Source organism: Ambystoma mexicanum, chromosome 7p (genome assembly GCF_040938575.1).
Source record: "Ambystoma mexicanum isolate Mex_15411 chromosome 7p, UKY_AmexF1_1, whole genome shotgun sequence".
Classification (NCBI taxonomy): Eukaryota; Metazoa; Chordata; class Amphibia; order Caudata; family Ambystomatidae; genus Ambystoma; species Ambystoma mexicanum.
In genome coordinates, this window is record NC_090939.1 from 826,516,192 (window position 1) to 826,542,227 (window position 26,036).

General features: G+C 41.5%; 1 protein-coding gene across 7 annotated transcripts in view; it reads left to right on the plus strand.

Annotated features, from left to right (window-relative positions):
* Positions 1-26,036, plus strand: part of ATP11A (ATPase phospholipid transporting 11A) — a 2,308,865-nt gene that overhangs the window by 2,026,762 nt on the left and 256,067 nt on the right. For 4 of the 7 annotated variants that reach the window (XM_069636983.1, XM_069636985.1, XM_069636986.1 and 1 more), the window contains exon 26: positions 21,815-21,838. The exons of the other annotated variants lie outside the window; for them this stretch is intronic. In XM_069636983.1, coding sequence (XP_069493084.1) covers positions 21,815-21,838 — 24 coding nt within the window. The remainder of the gene's footprint in view (positions 1-21,814; positions 21,839-26,036) is intronic. 7 annotated transcript variants of the gene reach the window in all.

Consider the following 26,036-nt stretch of genomic DNA (forward strand, 5'->3'; position numbering starts at 1 on the left):
AATCTGATAATCCATGCCTGCAGAATGTGTGTGGTATACTTAAAAACCCTAGGACTGCAAGTTACCGGCAATCAATTACCTCTCTGTTAAGGGAGCCTATGTTGACAGTGAGAACAGGAGTGAGCGGGCACCACAAAACATATGTGATAAATATGGTATACAAGTTATTTGGTCCTGCAGACAGAAGTGTCTCCCCTTGCACTGGGGACCAATAGAACAAATACAAACTGTTTCTTGACCCAGTAATCAAGAAGAATGTAAAGACCCGACATGTATAAAACATGTGATTTGTAACAGAATTTACTGAGACACTCAAACTATATATTTATTTTTAAAGTTCATAGTAGTTGACATCTAGTCAACAAATATCCATCAAGGTAAAAAAACACAATGGTGAATTTATTTATGAGACGAAGGCAAGAAAACGGATCCAATGCATTTTGGATACATGTCCATTCCCATGTACCAAAATCCAGAAAGCATACAAAAAGGATAACTGAGTAAATCCACAATAATTCAATGTAGATTACTACTCTAAGCACGGATATTTTTGTGAAAAATGAAAAAATATAATAAAATGTGCTTCTCCTACCTACCTATGTCCATCTAATATCCTGTCTTCATGACTGCAAAAAATGTCTATCCCAAAAATGGCAACAGATACATATGAGTTACTGCATGTAATTAAACATGGTATGGGGGAGGAGGTCACATACCTGTAGGTTACAGTGTAGCTACTTGATCATGCCCAGACCTTTTGAAGCCAAGGAGAAGCCACCCTGCTGTTATGGAAGATAGATCCCAGTGAAACTGACGAGTCAACCCTGCAGCGAATCCTCTGAGCACTTATTTGTGTCCTTAATGCATGGTCCTTATCCAGTGGTACTTATAATTTCCACACACCCTACTTTCAGCTCCCAGCTTTTCCTTCTATTTGATTAGTGATCTCTATGGAATGATTTCTGTTTTCAGAGCACTGTTCACAAATTTGTTTTTATACCCTCCTATGGATGTATACTAGAGGTGACACAAGTCCCCTCCTGCCAAAATGATGGAATAAGGGCCCCACGAGAGGAGTCTTGTCAATCATTGATGTATCGACCATGATGAAACAGTTAGCAATCATCTCCTTGATAACATTCTTTATTGCTTATTAATATATAATCCAGCATTCGTTATTTTTTCAGTTCTCCTTTACGTTCAGATCTTTCTAGCCTTCCTAAGATGTTCCAGGGTTCAACCACCTGGCATTTAATTTCCACATGGGGTGATTCTTCAAGTTTTAAACTGTATTGCTATGATTATCCTCACCACCATCTTGAGAAAGGTACAGTTTTACATGGCTATTTTAAGCAGTAAACTTTGAGTCATGTTGGTGTTCCTCACAGTTTCCCCAAGCAACATTGGCTCTTTGTAGATGGGAACATCAGTAATAGCCTATTTAATCATAAGCCTTTTCCGAAATAAAACTTTTTGCTATGAGTTACATATCCATATCCATATTCACCATATCCTGGGTGAACGTGGGTCAGGTATCCCTAGCTGACACTAAACCCTTCCTGTACCACACCTCTTCCCTCTGGAAGGACCTCCACACCTGCAAGACAAACCTTCTACAACTCCTTCAGAGAGAATCTCAAAATCCATCTCTTCAACTGACATTTCCCCCTCCACTGCCTTTCCCTCTTTTCTCATTTCTTCCGCTATTGTTTCAATGACTTTGTAACCAGCGCCCAGATGCCCATGGGCTTTGCATGCTTCTTTATAAATGTATAAATATATAACATTTCCTCAGATCCCAGTAGCACACAAAGATGGGTGGAAATGTAGGGTCTCTGCAACTCTCTGATTATGAAAGCCCTATTAATGTCTTTCCAGGTGGGGCACTCTGCTATTTTGGTAATAGACTATGGAAGAAATCGTAAACTTCCCTGATATCCTATCCCCTGCTGCTAAGAAACAGGCCTGACTCCGCCCTTCCAGCTACTGAATTTAGTTGTTTCTGACACCGCCAGATCCTCTGAGTCCCTGTAGTGGTTTAACTTTGAAAAATATTATCTGATTTTTCATTCTGAGCAAAAAGCAATGTCTGGAGCTGTTTCTTTTAAATTATTTGTTACGTTTTTCGGAGGCCTCAGAATTACATGCATCTCAGGAAGGAAGCCTTTAAATAACAAGTGAAGTTATCTCCCTCCATAACAAAGAATATATGTTCTCTAGTGTTCAAATAAAGGGTATTGTGAGTCTAACTACATTCTGTGAACAGCCAATGAAAACACATTATTTCACTATTATGTTTTGAGTCTGAACAAGAGTCACAGTTAAACATATAGATATTTAATTTGCACTCTGTAATCGGTTTTAAGGTCTCGGATCACAGGAGTTTATTTCGGATAGCAACGCAATACATAAAACTTGTTTCATACATTAGACATAAAATAAACTGAAAAATATAAAATCCAGATCAAGTACTGCGATTAGGCACCCTTATTCTAAATTCACATTTACAAGTTATTGTGGTAAAACGCCAACCTCGATCTTAGAAGTGATCAAGCAATACAGCATGTATGTATCTCCAATTCGATCAAATGGACTTAAAAATGCATGGCTCTGAGCTCAAAAATACAATCTAGGATGCTAGATGCTGAAATCCCCTTTTTAACTGGGATAGCAGCAGCTATTGGCAAAATAAATGGAAGATACACAAATAGGTTTTAAGGTCTGCTTATATTCTATTGCAAGCAGCATTTGAGGGGATACCAGAACACTCCATAATGTGAGAATGTAAAATAAATATTTTTCTATTCCATTAAACTTCTATCAACCATGCCTACAGAAACAGAAGTTTTGTTTTTAAGTGAATTAGGTAATGTCCTGCCATCCTCCATATGACGAGTATTATTTTAATTTGTGATGACGAGATGCTTTGTCAGGAATAAAATCCTCAGATCCAGAAAATAATGTCTTGTGTTTGTCCGAATGCAGGCTCCTGTTTTTCCAAACCACTCCTGGCCTCTCAGTCTTTCACTGTAAGCAGGGCAATGTGGCTTTCCTCTCATTCTGAAGATATTTCTTGAATGTTCACAGCAAGACGGCAGACATACTCTCAAAATCTCAGCACAATCCTGGTTTCCTCCCACGATCTTCCCATGTAACCTTCTCCTGTTGCTTATGCTGCCTGTAATCCAGTCTCTGTGACCTCCATTCACAGCCCAAGAGATTTATTCCCGTAGTTTCTGTCCCTGGAACCATCCATGGGGAATTCTGTAGCCTCCATCACCACTCCTGAATGCTACAAAACAAATGCATAATGCAGCTAGGAACCCAGCCTCACCATTTTAAGACCCATTCAAACTGTGATAGCATGGTATTGCCACTCCACTATAGTTGCATTTCCCTTATTCATGGGTTAGGTCTCTCCTCTCCATGGCCTCTCTGCATCCTCCTAGGTAGGCCACATAATGAGAGAGTACAAACTTGGGAGCCCTTCCTGGACCACTAGCCCCATTCATTCTAACCCAATGACTCTAATCATATTTGGATCCTCTGCTTTCTTGGTGGACCTGGGCTTGCTGCACGGAAGCCCACTCTGATCTCTATAATGTCCTATTGTGCTCCCGGACATTTCTACCCTACTCGTGCTGTTGACCGTTCTTCTAACCTCACTCATTTATTCCACATGCTCCTGTCCATGGCCTGCCCACTGAATGAGACATGTACAGCTGGTCTATTAACACCCCCTACATTGTCACCCTATTTTGTGCCCCCAGTTCTGGCCAGACCGTTTTAAAACTCCTCCTTCTGTTGCCCATCAATCCTGTCTAATATCCCACTATTTCCAGCACAATCCAAGTTGCCAATCTCTACTGATGCCTTCCTCCACCGCTGGCCGCAGCCTCATCTTATGGATAGTATTATTAGACTCAGCCTGCTAAACCCGGCACTTACTTTATTACTCCCTCTTAGCAGTGTGGTGAACTAGTACTTGGACGATTAAGGGTCATATTCAATGAGTTTTATTAAAACAAAAGAACCAAAATGTCTAACTAGCCCCATCACTGTGCAGGATGTTCCCTACTTAGCAAAACAAAAGCTAAAGATGCACGTTAAAGTCCAAAATAAATGCCTTCAGTCTGAATCCTATCCAACTAACTGGCCCTACCACTTTAGAAAAACATCTAACTAAAAAGGAATAGGGGAGGCTTCTGCCTGGCCAACTTATATTTGACTTGTTCTCAGTCTTCAAAGTTCTTTTTTCACATGAGGATATTCCTCCCAGTATGTGTATCAAGTTATGGATTTCACTCTTCCTTTTAACAAAGAAGAATGCCACTTGGTTTGAACATTTCCATTCCTCCAGGATTCCTTGGAAATAAACACTTCCACCTTGCAAGTGTTGGGACTCTCCCAAATCCCTGCAATCCTCAGACAGGTTTTTCTTTCCCCCCAAGTAATTTCACATAGGGCGGCTGTCCGCCCCGGTTTCTCAGACTTTTTTAACTTCTGTGGCTTTCCCAGGCCTAATTTAAAGTTTTCATGTTTTCCTTTCCCCTCACAGAGTATTCGTACACTCTGTTTTCTCAGACACCTGTAACGTTGATAGCTTTGACAGCTGTGATTCACAATATTTGTATCCCTCTCTATCCCCCTTTCATGGGGTGTTTGCACACTCTGGTTTCTTAGACGCCCGTGACCTTGATAGCTTTCACAGCCGTTATTCACAATGTTCATACCTTGTAGCAGTATGTTCTCTGTCCTGTTTTTTCAGGCTCCCGTAACCTTGTCAACCTTCATAGCCTTCACTCAATGTGTCTGTACCTCTCAGCGGTACGCTCTCTGGGTTTCTTAGGCTCCCATAACCTTGATGGCTTTCCTCGTGGCTACTTGTCTCAGTAGTTACAGTCTGACTTGTACGCAGCTCAGGGACCCAGGCTCTCTCATACAATCTGGTCTCGGTGTCTGTTACCGGCCCATCACAGCTGCTTCGTGGTTGCTTCACCAGGCAAGACTGGTTTGTTTCTGTCTCCACCTCTTCTCCTGCCTTGACTCAACATGAACCCTCAGGCAATCGGCTAGCATTTCAATAGCCTTCCTCGCTGCCACTGGCTCTGTGGCCCAGCATGGCTCCGCCCCCCGCCGATGCTGTGGAGGCTTGCCTCTGCGTAGCTGTTTTCCTTTACAATCCATTCTCCTCTTATACACGTCACAGGAATACATGGAATGGTGCCCTTTTTCGTTAACCATGGCATTCAGGCTGTGTTCAGCATTACCTCTAGCCAATATAGGTAAAGACAGATCTTTGGGGCATATAGTTGTTATAGAAGATAGTCTTTTCCACATCCATTTATGCAGACAATGTGGTTTGGACTGGGAGTTCTGCTCTGGAATGGGAGTCTTTGTTACCAAGAGGGGAGGCACTCCCAGTGAGGTCCCACTTGGCCAGTCCCCTAGGCAGGGTCTCTTGTAGCAGACTCACCTCCCTCTGTTGCTGCAGTCTACTTATCCCAAGTAACCCTGGTGGAAAGGCCACTTGCCTTGCCAACCAGTATCTGCAAACTTGTATGCCATATCCTAGCTAAGACCGTTCTGCGTTCAGTAAACACTCAAAGCCTGACTGATCTGATAGTTACCAGATAATACAGCAGCTACATAGCTCTAAGATATATATTGGCAACTTCCTTGTCGAATATTTCTCAACCAAACACACCTTATTTTGTTTCCCCTGTGTCAGAGCATCAGTGACTCCCCTATCTCTTTACGTACCACGGTACTGTAAAGCTAAGGCACTGCCCCACACAACAGAAAGCACCCATCAATGTGCATGTGACTAACAGCGTGACCCTGTTACATATTCAGAATCGTACATTCCCAGAGGCTAATGTGAGAAACGCTAATGTCTGCTTTTCATGAATAATAATGGGTTCCTACAAATCACTGACATCAATGGCTTTAAAACAGCCTTCTCAACAGATTGTTGTGATTTAAAAAAAGAGAGAAAATAAATATTTAGTCCTCACAGAGAACCTTTAGAACTCCAACATGCAGTAGCGCAGCTGCAAGAACCAGGAGTCTCTCAAGCCCCCAAACACCAGTTGCCTATCACTGCCATAGCAACTCCCCAGATTATTTTTTCAGGTCCCAAAACTATCCCACATCAACGCTTCATTAAAATATCTTGAATGAACACCCAATTGGAAACCATTAGAAACCAAGCACACCCTAGAGATCCATTGTCTCTCGGAATAGGAAAGCTTTAATCTTTTAGCACATACGTTGAGATTCAAATAAAGATTTGACGAGCAGGTACAACAAGCAGGCATCCCACATTAAGCAGAAACTACCTTGGAGGAACAGGCAGCTAGTACACAGAGTGCCACAAAATTCATTTCTACATTGGAGTCAAACTTTAACATTTGTTCCATTACATAGGACCCATCATTCTTTAAATGCCTCCCTGATGTTTCTTTTTACATATTCCCAAACACACCACTTTACTGTTTCACATGCATGCTTTTATTGCACCAGTTGTCTATGGCAGCCAAATGTAGTGCCTGGTAGCTGTATCAAGCTAAACAGGCTCTTCTACAATACCTGTGATTGAAACCTCACTTAATAGCAATACAGTCCGTTTTTGATTTACTGCTTCTCATAGGCCACAGAATTGTCCCTAATAGAATAGGAAGAGGAAGGACGTAGCAGTGATTGACTCAGAAAACGTTCCATAATACATGTAGCATACTGTCCCTTAGCACCATTTAATCAATAACGGTTCTCCCATTCCAAACGTCATTTTTCTAGCAATAAGCATCTTGAAGCCTCATCACAACAAAATCTTTCTGGATAGACCATTAACCTATCCATCTTCGTTAGAACACCACGACTAAGAGTCATCTTGAAATAATACTTTTTCAACTAGATAAACCATAAAAACATACAATCTAAGGAAGACATCGACAATCTATACACCCTGGGTTTCATCCAGCACTGTCAACTCTCCCACTTATACAGCAGGACATATTCTAAACCTGATCTTCATCGTAAGCATGTACACCTCAATCAACAGGCCAACTTCAGACATGCAGAGGCGGTGGGGGGGGCTACACACTAATCCTGCTACCCATTGGCAACCAACCAATCATCTTGCACAGCGTAAGAACCAACTATCTAACCCGATCCCCTACAGATCTTTCACAAGCATAACCACATTGACCGCCATTCCACAACTTTCTTTGTGATTTTATCCTCTCCTCAGACTGAGGCAGATTCGGAAACTGGTATTAAAAACCACTGGAGACCAACATTACCAAAATTCTCGTGGAATCTTTGGTTCAACCATAGACCCAAAGGCACAATCAAGGAAATAAAAAATATACAACCTGTTGCTTACAAACATAAAAAGAAGCCAAAAGCTGCAGTACTACTAGAAATAAGCCAAAAGCTGGGGTGGCAGTACTTTCTAAAGCATGTATATGGGTTTAATGAAGGATTGTAAAAAGGTGGGAAAAAAACCTAAAATATGCCAGGCATTTTTGCAAAGCAACGAACAAAACAAAGCAGTGCTTCAAAATGTATCAGCTTATCGCAGAGCTCAACTCCAAAAATAACGTGCTATACACCAATGCAGCACTGGTACTATGGTACTGGGACTGCAAGTACGGAATGAACCAGCTCTATTCCTAGAGGACAAAGACTATATGCTTGGGTTTAGCAAAATGATATAACAGGAGAACAGATACACATCTAAATTTATTTGCATCCGAACTAATTGCAATTAGCTCTGACTGCTTGAGTCAGGACAACCCCCCTTGTGTGTTCTTGTTATTGATAGCCCTTTGTCCTGAGCTCATTTTGGGCTTTCCCTCCCATATATTCTGTTTGAGATATAGCTGCTTGCTATAATAGGGACTTTTTCCTTTGAATTTTATCCGTTGCTACACTCATTTGAGCTTTACTGTTTAGGACTCCCTCTGGTTCTCTCTTTTCTCACCCACTATTGTTGGTCATATCATTCCTCTCCTCACCCCCACTGGATCCAGCAATCCATCATGGATCAAACACTTAGCTTCACGGAAGAACAGATCCTAGAGATCATTCAAGGACCCACCCTCTTCAATATAGAGGGCGCCCAACAAATTCTAGTGTCTACAGCATCAGGTGAGGACTTACTCAACCTGAAAAAACGCTGCTTTAGAACGGAAGTACACGGCCATTTCTTAAGAGAATATCTTAGAGCGAACCTAGTACCCATGGGACTGCAAGTACGGAATGAACCAGCTCTATTCCTAGAGGACAAAGACTATATGCTTGGGTTTAGCAAAATGATATAACAGGAGAACAGATACACATCTAAATTTATTTGCATCCGAACTAATTGCAATTAGCTCTGACTGCTTGAGTCAGGACAACCCCCCTTGTGTGTTCTTGTTATTGATAGCCCTTTGTCCTGAGCTCATTTTGGGCTTTCCCTCCCGTATATTCTGTTTGAGATATAGCTGCTTGCTATAATAGGGACTTTTTCCTTTGAATTTTATCCGTTGCTACACTCATTTGAGCTTTACTGTTTAGGACTCCCTCTGGTTCTCTCTTTTCTCACCCACTATTGTTGGTCATATCATTCCTCTCCTCACCCCCACTGGATCCAGCAATCCATCATGGATCAAACACTTAGCTTCACGGAAGAACAGATCCTAGAGATCATTCAAGGACCCACCCTCTTCAATATAGAGGGCGCCCAACAAATTCTAGTGTCTACAGCATCAGGTGAGGACTTACTCAACCTGAAAAAACGCTGCTTTAGAACGGAAGTACACGGCCATTTCTTAAGAGAATATCTTAGAGCGAACCTAGTACCCATGGGACTGCAAGTACGGAATGAACCAGCTCTATTCCTAGAGGACAAAGACTATATGCTTGGGTTTAGCAAAATGATATAACAGGAGAACAGATACACATCTAAATTTATTTGCATCCGAACTAATTGCAATTAGCTCTGACTGCTTGAGTCAGGACAACCCCCCTTGTGTGTTCTTGTTATTGATAGCCCTTTGTCCTGAGCTCATTTTGGGCTTTCCCTCCCGTATATTCTGTTTGAGATATAGCTGCTTGCTATAATAGGGACTTTTTCCTTTGAATTTTATCCGTTGCTACACTCATTTGAGCTTTACTGTTTAGGACTCCCTCTGGTTCTCTCTTTTCTCACCCACTATTGTTGGTCATATCATTCCTCTCCTCACCCCCACTGGATCCAGCAATCCATCATGGATCAAACACTTAGCTTCACGGAAGAACAGATCCTAGAGATCATTCAAGGACCCACCCTCTTCAATATAGAGGGCGCCCAACAAATTCTAGTGTCTACAGCATCAGGTGAGGACTTACTCAACCTGAAAAAACGCTGCTTTAGAACGGAAGTACACGGCCATTTCTTAAGAGAATATCTTAGAGCGAACCTAGTACCCATGGGACTGCAAGTACGGAATGAACCAGCTCTATTCCTAGAGGACAAAGACTATATGCTTGGGTTTAGCAAAATGATATAACAGGAGAACAGATACACATCTAAATTTATTTGCATCCGAACTAATTGCAATTAGCTCTGACTGCTTGAGTCAGGACAACCCCCCTTGTGTGTTCTTGTTATTGATAGCCCTTTGTCCTGAGCTCATTTTGGGCTTTCCCTCCCGTATATTCTGGTACTATATCCATACATTATTTGGCAGTATGATGAACAATGTTCGCCAATCATTTTGGCATAAACGTAAGCCTTCATTCTCTATAAACAATCAGTGCCTTCCTATCCAGTGGTTTATTTACCGGCTGATCAAGATATTGTTTAAATCCTTCACTCTAATAAGCCTTGGGACTTCTGAAAATCAAAGCACCCAACTTCTTAGTTTGTCCATATCCAAAAACATTCATTAAACATAACATTGAGGCATTTGGCCCAAACCCAATATGGGGGTAGATCTCTCTCTCTTCTGCAGGTGCCTCCATCTGGAATGGCCTCCCTGCCCCTCTGACTTGAGCCGGAACTACTGAAGTTCAGGAAGCTTCTGAAGACTTTGCTCATCTCTACCGCCTTCCCCCTCTCCCTTTCTTGCTAATTGACCCTGCCTGCTGCTGCGACTGGTGGCCTGGCGCACTTATGAGTCACACTGTGAACCTGGCCCTCCCTGACCAGTCTCCTCCAGCACCACCTTCAGCACTGCCCTCCTCTGACCTCTTCCCTGATCAGCCTGGAGGGTTGGCCCCCGCCCCTCTCTTCCACTTAGACGGTGCCCCCTCTCCTGAGCATCTGTCTGTCCCCTGTCCGGGCCCTCCCCCTAAGCACTTGCCTGGCCCTTGGGCTGGGCCCACCCCCCTTCATAAATTCATGCACCCCTTCCATCTCTTCTCTACCCCAGCACTTCTTACTGCACTTGCATGATCCGAATGTCACATGGCCTAGTAGGACCGTTATTGTTTATTTCCCTGTGTTATAAATGCCCAATAAATAAAAAAAATAAATGGCTAATTTCCTTAGTTGTCCTTGGTTTTTGGGTTTTCGGTCCAAGGTACGTATATGTGGTACACTAAGCCTCTCAGTGGACAGTGGACCCAGCTGAACTGGCCAACTATACATCCCAATTTCTACACTTTAATGCCAAAGGAAACGTCTGGAAATTGGCAGTGCTCCACAAATGCCAGCTGGCAACCTTTTGAACACCCACACCATCCTCACCAATTGATAATCTGGTTTCAGGTCACTCAGAGGCTACCTCGACAGTCATGGGAGAAGATGTTCTCCTGGCCATGGATTTAGATCAACCTAAGGGCAGGTGCAAATCTTGCTATAGCTATTTATTGTAATTGACATAGATGATTCAATACTCATTGACAAAATATAACTTTGGACATGTATCTTGGGAACAGCTCATTATTTCTGCTGTCTGTGAGCCTATAACAGCTCAGCCACCTGAACAATAAACAGCATTAATTGCGGTCACCTGAGGTTTCCTGATGCTATTGCTCAAAGTGCAAATGTGCTGTTTTCAAACTCCAGCCACAGTTCTATATGCAAGTTATCATGCAAATCCACCGTATCTGAGTACCACCCAGAGCAGCAGTTCAAAATAGCGCAATGTTTGTGGCACCTCCATCACTGGATAAAATGAGAAATGCCTAAGGCTAACCACAAAATCTGAGATATAGGTCCCACTCCAATGTACAGTACCCTTTGCCTGGCCACATACCCAACTCGGAATGTCAAAACAACACATTTGTATCTGGTTTGATTCTGAGCTCTACTTTACCCTGCAGATCGGTGGTTATAAAGAGTTCCAACATTTAAATAAAAATGCTCAGAAGAGGGGTCCTACTGCTACAAACCTATTACTAGTGAACAATCACAGTAGCTCTCTCAACTATATTATCTAATCTACACAGAAGACTCAAAAAAGGAAACACGAGATCTAATGGATTAAAAATCAGAGGAATGTGCTTTGTATTAACCACAGGGAAACCAGACCACACACCACCCTTGAGTTATACTGGCTGCTATTAGTACAAGGAATTGAGTTTCATACAGCATTCAAAGAGTGTGGGGGCAGTGGTCAGGCCTAGTTGATGAATCAGGCCCAACGTGACACCCTAATTGTATCCTCCGCTCCATAACGCTCAGGCAAAATATGCCAAATCCCCTTCAGCTGAAAGAAACAAGACAGTCATGGTGCAGCGATCCGCTACCTCTGTAATTTCTTGGAGACCCAAATGAAGCCACCACCTAAGCTAACCATTTTCTGGAAAGCCCTAAACACTGCTCTGACCTGACCAGACCCACCTCCTTGCTCTACCCACCTACGCTGCCTCGGGCCACATCCACATCCTCCTGAAGTGGGGCTGATGCTAAGGAAACACCAGGATGATTGCAAGCAGGGGAATCTCTATGCTGTCTAAACCAAAGTGAAAGAAAGGTGCTAGGGCAGGGTGGGATAGGATGAGTAGTTCGGTAATCCTGCATCCTTCAATTAACGGTACTTCTGGCCACTTACTAGTTACTGACCAGTGCCAGAGCTACTGGGAAAACGTGCAAGAGCTAAAGAATGAGCCATGGCAAAAGTACAGCTATGCAATATTTAACTAATTTTAGAGGTGTTCCAACAGCAATAAGGAAGGGTTGTCATAGCTTAGCATTTGCACAAAAAGTGGACTGTCCCCCCATGATTTTTTGAAACCAGGATGGAAACTCCTGACTCAACAGCTATTGCCACTACAAAAGGGAAGGTTGGGTTTATTGATTTAGACCCACAAAATGTACACTTTTACACAATTTGGTATGATTTGGAGGATGTGTGTCAAAATGGTTTGCTGGGTTTTGAATATAGTTCCAAAAGCTACACAAATGCATCTGTTTGGTCATGTGGGTTCCCTTTGATTTACCTAGTCATTTTCTTCTTGTGGCATACGTAGCCTTCATGGTTTCAAGTTTTGCCTTTCCCTGTCTTATCCAAACATCATTGAGATTATCCCAGATACCACTCCTCATGATGGTAGGTAAACTGCATTGTGAATGTCCCAAATGCCAGCACTGGCGGTGGGCCTAGGTAAATAGCATTCAAACTATCCCGGATACCAGCCCTGGAGGGGCCAAGTAAAGATAATTTGGAGTGTTTCAGATACTAGCCCAGGTGACGGTACTAGGTAAACAGCATTTAGACTGTCCCAGATGCCTACCTGGGAGAGGCTGATTCGCTGAATCCAACTAATGGTATTTACCAGAGCTTGTATGGCGGGAAAGGGAGAGACTGAAATATAGGAATAATCCAACCAGTGCAAACTCTGAATGATTTAATATGAAATAGTTACAACAGATACTGGTGTTGATGGAATGAATGTCCACAGATTGAGTGTCTTTAGTTGGTGGCGGGCTCCAAGCATGTTTGCTGTTATTGTACCTCTTTTACAGACTTAATTTCTTGGACTGTTTGATGGCTAAACATGGGTGTTCTTTTGGAGTGATATTCATAACGGAGCGACTAGAGCGTAAGTGGTCTCTGTAACCTTCTTAATTGTAATAAAATCCCTATGGCCAGATCTTGGTATCAACCAGTTAGTCTTTAATATAATGACTGGAGCCCTTCCCTGTATTAAATGGACCAGCTTTGTCGTCGGTTCATTCACCAGCTGTTTCAGAGGGAACCAGCTTGCCTGTTATGAGCCCTTCCTCGGCCTGGTACCATGTACAGTACTGTGTCCTTGATTATGGCTGGGCTACAAGGTGTCAGCCCTAAATACTCTTGCATCCTGTGAAATTTCCCAAATTGTTTTCTGTAATCCGTTGAAGGCTACACTTCACAGAGCAGCACATGGGCTGAGAGCCCATCTGACATAGGCTATCCAAGTGCACATCCGACACCAGTATGTTGGTTCTCTAAGACCTAGTAATGACCCTTCGGCAATAAGTACCCTCTACCTCCTGCCTGATGTGTCTGGGGGAAACAAATCTACCCTAAGACACTAAAAACTGTAGTTGTTAAAGCAGATGTCATGTAAAAACCTTAAAGATATAAATAGACAATGCACATAATATATCAGCAACAATATATATTAATCAGTATTCAAAAGGTGCCACAAACAATGACAAAGTGCTTCACAATAAAGTGCTTAACGTGTTGCTATGATGAATGAAGCAACACCTCTAGAAATAGATAACTAGGCACCATATATAACAAACAAGTCAATGCTGAATAAAATAGAAGTTGATGTGTGTGTTGTCTATAATTGTATACTCTGTGTAGGGAACTTGTAGACCCGCCAAAACTGCCCTACATATTCAGGGAGCATAATGGGTAAGAAATGTATTCTACATTATTGCTAAGAAGACCAGATCTGATGATTTAGAATCTTATCTCTATAGAAGTAGCATCATTCCAAGCACTTGTAAGTAGTAGTCTTGAATGTAGAATGAATCTAGATTTTTAAAAGCAGCTGCCTACAAATTGTAAAATGATGAGGCTCTGTAAGAACATTGTAACACCAGTGTTAAACCACTGTGTTGACTTAACGCGTGAACAAATAATAAATAATACTGGGCACTTGGATAGAAATTGATGAACTATTTTTGTGTGCAGATGAACGAGGAATGCAATTGAAAATAGACTCACCCTCAGTGTGAGCTAAGTCAGCCACAGACACTCTAGTTGAGTTATTCTTCCTAAGGGACAGAAAATATCCTGCATCAAGTGAAAAAGCCTCTTTGTGGCTATCTGTGTGTAAAGAAACTCAAAAATAAACTATGGTTTCACTATACAGGCTTAGTGCATGAACTGCCAATTAGAGGTACAGCTTGCTGCAACCCACTAGCCGATAGACATTAAAAATCTGGCTGCCACGAAAGTACTGTTTGCTGTTCTTGTTCTTGTCCGTGGACTCTATTAACCTTCCTTGGATTTGGCTGCTGGTGGGCTTGAGCAGGAGTCTATTCGCTCACGGGAGGACTGTATTCACTGCGACACTGATTTGGAGCTACAGCTTTAAGAAAAGCTCTTGGCTTGGTAAATCCTGCCCCCTCATTTCAGAGGCAGAGCGGTACAAATAGACCGGCTCCTGCACATTCGCGCGAGCACTGCGGAAGTACCACGAAAGTACTGTTTGCTGTTCGCGGTGCACAGCGCAGCGTTCGAGTGGTATCTGAGAACATTTGTGTTTAAATTTAAAAGGGGCTCTTCCTCTTTTTCCAAAGTAAGCCTCTTTTCCATTCTGATAATTGAATTTCCAATTGGGTCCTATCTGTTCAGGAAATTTATTTTTACACGGTGGTAAATCTCTGGTTAGTGTATTTGACTTTTACTGATAAACAATGCGGCACATATACACCTTAAGAACTGGAATGCCTTTGCTTCCAAATCTCTGGCGGACTGCACGTACAAGAGATGACACTGAGAAATCAAATAAATTCAGGTGTCATAACAGATGAAAATGCTGCGTTAACATGTTCAACGCCTAAAATGTCACCTGCCCGACGAAAGCGGGGCAGAAATAAAGACTCTGCCGTTAATTCTACTGATATTCGCACCTTTTGCTCTCCTGCAGCTTCTACCACTACTGGCAATGTAAATCGGCTGCCTGTACTTCTTGTTGATACCATGGGCAACATGCCAGTCAAAAACAGCATAGCAGGTGCAATGGGCACAGTAGTTTCAACCCCACTGCAAGATGCAGAAGACGTAATAGAAATTACAGCTTGTGACATATGACTATCAGATAGTACAGTACTTTGAGGTGAATCCAGGCCACATACTAGTGTTGCGATGGGAAACTATTCCTCCTCCCCGTCTGTATCACAAAATGCTGCTCCAATAACCATTGACCTAGTTGACTCACGGAGTGAAACTTCAAACCGTGTTTTGGCAGAGAAATTATCATTCTCACCTAACATTTCTGAAATTACACACAGGAATCAAGGGGTGTCATCATCCTCTCTTTTAAATCCAACACCACGTAGGCAATCAGAATCCCATCCCCAGCTAGCGCAGGATGGCTTGTCGAAAGTGGTAGTTGTCCTTCGAGGCCATGCACACTACTATGAACACTCTGATCAAACTATTTGACACACTAAATGATAAAATAATTGTGCACACCGATTTACTAAACTCGGTTATAAAATGGCAATCGAATTATAATGCTACTCCTTTGCCTCATGATACTGCAACTACCTCCCAGTCTAAAAAACCAAAACTCATAACGGTGGTTGATTGTGCCACGTCACCTGGAATTGCTGTGGGTGGTCAACTATGTTCGGGGTCTAATTTATGTACACCAGTGCTCCCATGGTTTCCTAACATCATTGTTGGACAATTTGCTAACTTCTCTTCCAACATTCCGTCCAACTCTGCCGCTATGGAAAAACAGGAAAAAGTGACTCCTGTAAACACGACTGATAATGAAGTTTATGCAATCTTTTTGAAAAAAGATCATGTAACAACGCAAAAAGGTTCTAAAAATTGCCAGATATTGTGACAAAAAAAACAAAGAACATCAAAGGTACCAAACAATCGATGTCTGCTGCTTCTAAGCAGTTCATAAAACAACTCAAAGTACCAAACTCAAATTCACAATTAGCATCTCCAGCCGTTGCAAAAAAATACCTATTACTGGCGCAATCCCGCAAGCAACTTGTGAATGCTAATTCTTTCTCCAACAAAAAAGTGACTTCTCATGAACCTCTGGATGATCTAATAAATGCAGTGAATTCTCATGCAGATACGCATAAACAACTACCTTCCAAAACAACTACCAAATTGCTCAGCTCAGAATTCAACACAAATCTATCTCGTGTTGAAAAAGAAAACTTAACTCTACGGCGTGAGGAAATTAGAAATGCAGTTGATGCCTATATGACTCAATGTTCAGCTCAGATAGACCTCAAGGCTCCTGAATCCATTAGCAAGCCCGTTCTGCATCCAACATCGTGTATGTGTCTTGATAATGCTGGAGAACTAAACAGGTGCGATTCTAGGCATCAACAAGCGTTTTCTAATAACACAAACAAACATACAAACTTGGCTATTCAAAATGATAATCACAGGGCTGAAATAGCTCAAATGCTTAAATCTCTGTTACCCAACAAACCAGTAGCTGAAACACATAAACCATCTTCGATACTATTAAAGAAAAATGTCTCAGTATCCCAAGAGAAAACACAAAATAAGACCACTCATCATAATTTGGGATCATTACTCCTGAGCTGTCGCCCCAAGCCACATACGCAATACACATTAAACCGTCAGAGCATTTTGGGAATATTCTCTGACATTGATTCTTTGATGCATCAGCGTAGCACAGTGAGACTATGGTTCCGGACAAGAGTGATCAAGAATCTTGTCTGGCAAGCAAAGGAGGTGTTATTCTCAATGGGTTTTCTTGTCATGTGTGAATCACAAAACGAAGTTGAGTCAAACTCACTCATGAAAGAAGGCCCCAAAAAAAATGTTACCTGGTGCCTTAGTGACGGTAACCGAGAATCTGCAATGGATGTGAATCAACAATGCCAATGCCAGTGTAATGCAACCAAAAGTTAACTAGAGCACAGAGATGACAAAGTTGCAATATATCTTGTCTCCTGGAACACATGTGGTTACAGTCACTTAATTGGCAATAAGCACAATGGATTATCAGAATTTGATTTTGTAATGTTACAGGAGACGTGGATTACTAACTCAATTTTATGGGATAATCATGACATACATGCAACTCTGGCCTTAAAAGGCCCTAGAGGCCGGCCGATGGGTGGCCTTCTCACCGCCACAAAAATTAGTGCTAATATTGCCATTAACCATAAATATTCTCCAAATCATTACTCCCAACTGACTATTATTTCTGTTAACTCCATCCTCTATGCTATGGTTAATCTCTACTGGAATCCTTCAAACACTGATGAAATTGAGTTTGTTACCAATGTTTCCACGTTGTTGGATTATATTACATCTGTTTCCAAAATTGCCCATACGATCATAGCTGGTGATTTTAAACCTTCATTGTTTAACTAAGATAATGACCACAGAACACAAAAGGAGAACCCTATGGAACCACTTAATCAAATCTAGAGGCTTTATCATGATGAATGGGTCAGGCCTCGAGGATTCTCCACCTCAGAATACTTGGTCTCAAAGAGGTTCCAGTGGAATAATTGATTATGTATATGTAAGTAGCTCGCTTTTTCAGTATTCATCTAAATTTAAAATTGAAGAAACAAAAACGAGTGACCACAACCTGCTTTGCCTCCAGTGGCTTGCTCCGCAATGACAATTACCGTCTGTAAACACAAAATGGGGTCATTCTGTTATTGCTAATAATAACGTTAACAGATTACGTTGGAACGCACATTCCATCATACAATTTGGTATAACGCCTGATGCAACATTTAATAGATCGACACCGCACCCAGTATCCAGTTCTCTGTACCAAGATATTTTACACAAAATGAGACAACCCATGAATAGGGTAAATCAACAAAAGCCCAGAAACCATGTATTTGATCTTAAAATAAAAGAACGGAAAGCACTATTTCGGAAGGCTAAGCGGCAGGTGGCCCTTCTTCCATTATGCATTTGCTATCAAAAACTTAAGACTTTAAAAACTAACTATAGGAATTGGATTCGACATTATAAAGAACAAATGTCACAAGCAGACAGAGAACAAATGCTTGATTACATAAAAGACAAGAACACAACACGCATATGGAAAGTCTTAAATGAGCTAACTTCTACCCAACAGCACTGTAAACAAATTCAACAAGTAACAGAAGCTACATGGGTAGAATTCTTTCCGAAAATTCTAGCCCCGCCCATGCAGAAGGGTGCTGTCCACATCAAATCCAAAAATTGTCCTTTTTTTCTTAGCATTGATAGAACAGACATATTGTACTTCATTCAAACTATTAGTGGATCTAGAGCCACTGGGCCTGATGGGCTGCCGAACCATATATTCAAACAACATCTCGAATTATGGTCTAATATCCTATTCTCTATTTTTCAACAAATCATTCTCAGACAATTCCCTGTTCATGGAAACATTCCATCATTGTTCCACTTTACAAAAAAGGGCAATCGAGAGAAACTAGAGAGCTACAGGCCTATCGCGCTATTGGATGCGCCGGGTAAAATCTACTCCCGGATTGTTTTGAAAGAACTGAATATATGGATCAATTCAGCTAATATGCGTGACCCGTTTCAAACAGGGTTTGTGTCTGGCCTTGGTACCACTCCAAATATGATAGTTCTGAATTTGTTAAAAGCCAAATACACTGATCGAAATCAAAACTTAGATATGGCTTTTGTTGATTTTCGCAGTGCATTCGACTCTGTTGATCGCAATCTGCTTTTAGCCAAACTAACTAGGTATGGTTGTCCCTACTCACTTCAAAGAATAATTGGAAGATCTTCACTCCAATACAAATGTGCAGTTGTCTAGGATTGTTAGCTCAGAAAGAGGTGTTAAACAAGGCTGCATTTTAGCCTCAACAATCTTTAATCTTTTCCTATTAGATCTGGGAATTGAGTTTGATAACACCGAAAGTGATGCACCAAAATTGGGAACACAAAAGATTAAATGGATTCTTTACGCCAATGATCTTGTACTTGTATCACAGACCCCTAAAGGCCTTCAAAATTTGCTCAAATGTTTAGAGAACTATAGTAGAGCAAATAATGCAATAATTAATACAGAAAAAACACAGGTGGCCATATGTCGAAAGAACAAAAGCAAGAACAACATCAAACGGTGTAAATGGACAATTGATAAGCAAAACCTTGATGTGGTTGACAACTATAAATATCTAGGCCTATTTTTTTTCAAGTTGTGAAGTCAACAAAAGAATCCTCTAATTCTTAGCGCTAAAGCTCATACCCTGGCTTCCCAAGCATCAATTCTAATGCGCAAATATGGAAAGTTTACCATCAATCACATATTGCTGTTTTACAAACAAAAAGTTATACCTGTAGTATCATACGGGGCCGAATCCCAAACTCCAAAAACGAGACAGTACTGGGATCGGTATGAAAGTCTATTTTGGAAATATGTTCTTAAACTACCAAGCTGTGCTCCAACTGCTTTACTGAGATTGGAACTGGGAACTTGTTCGATTTATTGTAATGTAATTTGGAAAATGTGCTGTTTCTTCAGGAAGTGCTTGGTAGGTGCTTCAGAGAAAAATGTGCTGAACACTATTGCACATTACTTACTAACATCAAATGATAAATTCCCTAAATTGTGGTACAATAGTGTACTTAAAGCTCTAACTGAAGCCGATATATCTCTGTAATTGTTAATCTTGAATCCGTCTAAAGCCAAAAAAATATTCTTTCAACATGATTGGATTGTGACTCAAGATCTATGCAAAAAATGTGTTGATTACTCCCCTCTTATTTGTCTTCCAAAAAAATGGGCACAGTGGAAACATACCTGCAAAAATGTCCATCACATTTTGTGAGACAGCAATTACTCAGAATCTGTCTAAATCCTTATCCTACACATGCCATTATGGCCAGAAGGGGATAGTAAATTAAAACAACATGATTGGTGTCGCTTCTGTAAAAACCATGAGCAAACTTAGTCTTCAACTCATTTAGTTGTGCGTTGTCCAGCGTTGGTCCATTTACGACAAATTTATTTTAAAAACCAATTACAGCTTTATTGCCATCATTCGGAGGATGAAATTTGGGGATTGTTAATCAACAGTGAACGTCTGTCTATATATATTGCTTTAGTCAAATTTCTGTCTGTTCTGTAGTTACATGTTTGTATAAAAGGTCTAAGAATATTTTCTTATTTTAAGAAAAATGTAATTTTATTGTGCATCAATGAACAATAGTGATTGTAAATTACGAGTTATTTTTGTACCAAATATTTGAAAGGTTGAATTTCAGCCAAACAAATAAAAAAATACAAAATAAAAATAAAAATGATGAGAGGTTGTCTCTGTGGAGATCCAAATAGTTGTATTTAAATAGTGGGTAAATGGAATGGATGTCCGTGTTGAAAAACGTTTACTGGACGCATTGCGTATAAATGCGTGTGCATGCTCTAAAAACTAGTGAGTGACTATCTTGCGAGACCGCTGCATATTGCGGCCCAGTTGGAACCCTTCGTAATGGGATTAGCCATGGTATTCAGTGTGTTAATCCTTCGGGAAATGAGCAAGGATGCGTGTAAAAATATAACTATTGTATAAACTATATTATTGCTTTGTGTATACAATTGCATGGTGCAGAGTATACTGCAACCTCAGTTCTTAATGTCCATGATTTAGGAGAACAAAAACACACACTGATTCAAAATGGAAAGACATCACTTGTATAAACAAGTAAATATGAGACAACCAAAATGCCAAAAATTAGAGAATACCATACACATCTGAAAAACACATGGAAAAACACCAGGCAACACCTGCGAATGATTGTACAATGTGTGATGTTATCATCCCGGAAACTGAGAAATCTGTATTTCTTAAAGAACATAGCAAAATATATAGTCTGTGGTCAGCCACCAAAAGCAATCCATACAGTCCACGTGTTTTTTTTGTGGTTTTCTTTTGTATTTTATGTAAGTATTGGTGTCTTAGGGCAGGTTCCAAATCTTCAAAGAAAGAAAATCATTCATAAAATAACAACCTTCAGTGCCACAAGTATACCAACACATGGCTCTTGTTAGTATCAAATTAGGAACTTTTACACATTCCATCCCTACTTGGTTGATGAAGTAGAATCAGGGTATTGGAAGGGGGTAGTATAGGGATGTTAACCTATGGAAAAAGTTTGCTTCCTCTGAAGGGTAAACCATCCAAAAATGTGCTTTGTACTGGCACCCATCAGTCTGATGTAGTATCTCTGCATGGGTTTCAAATCAATAAATTAAAATGTACTTCATTGGGCAACAGTATGCCACAGTGCTGCCTCCCCTAACTTCAAATTGAATTGGGCAACATTATGGCCACAGCAAGGACACCCCTTCTGCAAATTCAACTGTCTATACTTTAGACAAATGTATATCAAAAGGCAAATTTACCATAGCAACAATGTACTGTAACTATGATGATTTGGTATTCCAAAGGCAAATTACTATTAGGCCGTTTTAATGTTTTTTACCTTGAATGTGTGGCCACTACTTGGGATTTAAGACTACTAAGAAACTAAGTACTGTATTGCTCCATTGTTAAATTGTTTACAGACGTTTTGCATTATTATTTAATCCATCTGCATTGCATATTTTGGTTTTATTTTATTTGTATTTTGCTTCATTTTTTCTTTCCTTTTTTGCTTCTTACTTCTCCTGCCCACAGCTAATGACAGCCAACACGTACATGGTAAGACTGCAGAGGTTGTCATTCTGTGTCCTCTCCTTTCCCTTCTACAAATACCTCACACAGAAACAGTGTGTGTGGTGTGATCTTTGATTTGTAGAGTTTATTACAGTATGTGCTAGTTACCTATATTTCTCCATTCTTGTTTAGAAAAGTAGAACATTGTGACATGCTTGTGACATAGAATGGATAGGATGGAGGGATAACCAAAGAGAGACATATTTCATGAAATGGCGTTTTTTCAATTGACTATTTTCCTCCTTTTATGTGGGTTTCCCTTGCTATATATTGTTTGTTTGTGTTGAGAAGTTTTCCCTTATCTCATATCGCCATCAACTTGTGTGTATGTGGCCTTTGGCCCATTAGCCAACAACGTGTAACATTTTTTCGTCTGCTAATATGCTGTCTTTCGCTAAAAGCACAGTATTGCAGTCTTTCATTGTACGATGGCTCCATTAGACTACCATGTTCCATTTGATGTTTCTTGAATTACTATTTATAATTTTATTGTTACAGTTCAATATTAAACCTTACTTAAGATCTTAGAAACCCAGATACAAATTAATCTACAAACAATAAAATAATATACACAGTTAATCTGATTACTGCACATAAAAGGATACTCATTAAGTCCTGTGAATCCGACGATGTCATCACTCCTTTCCTTGAGATGACCTGCCCCAGTGTGGCCGGGGGACGGCAGCCATTACCTGATCCTGAAAACAGCTATATGAGGGAGGACCACTTAGGGGGAGGTGACCCTCGGGGAGACCAGATGACATTGTTGGGGAAAACCACATGCCCCCCATTCCCTTTTAGGGATGTTTCCTCTATCCCCATTCCTTAATGGCATATTGTTACACTCCTCCCCAACCTCCTTATAGATCTAGTGTTATTACTTCCCAAACTCCCATTAGGGGTATTACATTGACAACTGGGACAAGGAAGAGACTGGGAGTAGTGAGGATCACTTCCAATGAGGCTCAATATCCACTTCCTCAAAGCCTTACAGGAAATGCTCCTGGAACTACTGACATGAGAAAGAACAGCAGAGTAATGAAGATCACGAAGACCAGGCAACCAACGCAGCTCTCTAGTTCGAAAATGATTAGCAAGCCGGGAAGTTCTAATACGGGCCAGCTACAGCTGACCCTGAGCGGGAGAGAGGAGAGCTGCTGTCGCCGAACTGCATCGCTGCCCGTTACCAAGCTAAGCACCATGCTGGGAAGAGACAAGCTGCGGCCAGCAACGTGAAGGCGAGCCCATAGCAGGGGAAGTTAAGTCTGGATGCAGGTGGTCAACCGCTGAGAGAGAGGGAGATCAACAGTAAGCGCTCATCACAAAAGGGGACATAGGAAGAGTGCAACCCTTGATGGGGCACTCACAGAGCCAGTACGCTGAAGCAGGAGAGAGCGACGGAACGCTGGAGGAAATCGGTAAGCCCTAGGAAGGAAAGAGGGTTGCCAGCGTATGAATGTTGCTTCGTAGAAGTTATGAAAACTGAAGGAAACCGAAACAAGAGGAAGCCAGAAACCTACTGTAAACCTAATGAAAGCAATTGGGTTACCGGATGGCCTAAAAAAATAAAGCACTTCTTGAAAACGAAGTGAACAGCAAATACAATAGAGAAGTGAAAGTAATAGTACAGAAAGCTGTGAAAAAGTAATTAAACCCCAGCTTTGAAGAAAGAATAATTTGTGTAATAAAGCCCTAGCAGACAAGTATACCAGGTGAAGTTAAGCATTTGTGTAATAAGCCCTGGCAGGCGATTATACCATGTGAAGACAAATATAGATAGCAATGGTAAAGAGCGTCAAGGAAGGCTATGCCTTCAAATCATGAACTGTTGACAACAGGCCCCGAAGAAAGGCAAGTCCTTAGGAAGAGACTCAGGAGTTGTCTTGGGAGGATAGCACAGGGGCAACGTGCTCACCTTGGAAGCAAAACGACACAGAGGTTCGATCCCCAAGTCTACGCTTAGAAACCTCTGGGTATTAAACGTTTTATAAATAACCTATCATATCATACCGTTAGGATTTTCTAATATTAAAGAGTAACAGAAAGCCTGGGGAAGGGACTTGAGAACCCAATAAAAGTCAATACCACAATGGGGGAAAATAATCTTTTTAGAATGTGATTATTCTTTTGAATTGGTGAGATAGGTCCAAGAAAACTGGGAAATTAAGCTGTTCCCTGTAACAGTGAGCATTGGTCATTGGAACCCTTTATGTTGGATTTAAACTTTTGTGTTGAACCTGAATATTTGAGCACTTGTGAATAACAAGCAACCGTATCCTTCGCATTGTGGAATTTATTTAGAGTTGGAAGGCCAGAAAAGGATTACGGACACAGGACATACTTTTATTTGGACATCTTGACACTGCACATACTTATTCGTTTTTGGTTGAGGTAGGGAAATAGCTCCTATAATCAGGATACTGAGGCATTTTCCAAACCCCATTTCTAAACACAAATATGTCTCCTCTGTGTCTATAGCTCATTTCTGGCTCCTCGCAGACCAAATATTCAAAATTACTCTAGTATTAAATAACACAAATCGGAGGTAAAAGGAGCAATCCTTTGTATACACCTCAGCATTGATAAAGTTTGGCAACCTATTCTTGAGCGCAAACGGATTGCACTAAGTACAAAGGAATGAATCGATGATGGACAAGACACACATTTGTTAAAATGCAAACTTCTAATGGATTGTGTCCTCCCACGTATTCCTCATCTTGATATCGAGCTTCAGCTTCTTTGCATTTTTTTTCTTCGTTATTTTGAGAGAGAAAATGTCGACAACCCGAATTGTGGGTCGAAAATGTCTTTGACCAATCCCCATCGAATCTGTTTGTGGTGCCTTGGGGCGGACTTTAACACCTTGGACTGCTCCAAGTGCCAGTCTGACTGGGAAGGCCTTGAAGGAATGAAAGGGGTAGTTGAAGGTAGGTCGAATCTCTAAATCCCTACCCTGTCCAAGAAACCTTCGACCGACTAGTCGAGAGGCGACTCCTCAGAGGAAGAAGGCCAAGCGGTCGAGGAGTGGCTCTCCCCACTCTTCTTCGTCCTCGAAGAAGTCTAAGAGAATGCACCATTTGTCGCCTTCGTCAACATCGTTGGACGCTTCCCCTGAGAGGGTTTCTTGCTTGACTAAAAAGTCCACTGCGGACAAGTGGGAGGCTTTTAGAGCAGAGATGCTCAAAATATTTGAAAAGCAAAAGCCTCAAAGCCATGTTCCTACCGCGCCTTCGAAAGAAGCCGGAACGGAAAGGGCCCGACCTAAATCATGCGCGCCCTTGAGCCCATGACGTAAGCTCGATCCGCATAGAGAGCCATCGAGGCCTCGACGCGATGAAGTAACATTGAAGGATCAGTCGAGCAGAAAGCATAAGTCGAGGTCGGGGTCGTCGACACCTTTCCCGGCGGCGCCTTCAACGCCAGCCAAACCCTCGACTTTGACACCGAAGGCATCAACCCATCATTGACGGCTGCACAGAGCGCCCAAGTATAACCTGTGGCGCCAATGAAGAAAGTTTTGATGACTCTTCCAGCGTCTAACCCATTATTTACAAAACCTTTCATTCCTGAGAAAACCTATGTGCCACTACCAGGAAGTGACTATTTTAAGTCTTTCTCCCATATATGAAGAGAATGAGCCATCAGTTGAAGAGGCTCCATTTGGCCTGCAGTTTGGCACGCCAAATGTACCAGAAAGTTTTATTGCAGAGGAGTCATGGTTGAGAGACCTCTATGACAACCTACAGACTGCAAGTGGGGTGGATACCTCACCTGAGTTTGGGAGACCAGAGGCTGGGGAGCATGCAGATGCATCCTACAGACAACTAATTTCTAAGGTAGTGGACTACATGGTTGGAGTAGGCCTCCATTGCCATTTGAACAAGATGATCTAACAGCCATCTTAGATAAGGGTCCTCAGTCAGATCCCATATTACAGTTTTACATTGCTTTGCAGAAAAGGGTGGCGACGAATTGGGAAACGCAGAAAACCAATCTGGCTGTAAATAAAAACTTGACCAAGAAGTACCTCCCTTCCAGTAGTGACCAGACTACCGATCGAAACAACCCACTCCAGAGGGTCTGGTGGTGCAGTCAGCTACTGCAACATCTAAGCAAGTGGCTTACCCTACCATCCCTCCTGATGGGGACAACAAAAGAGTAGATTGATGGGCAAGGAAGGTAT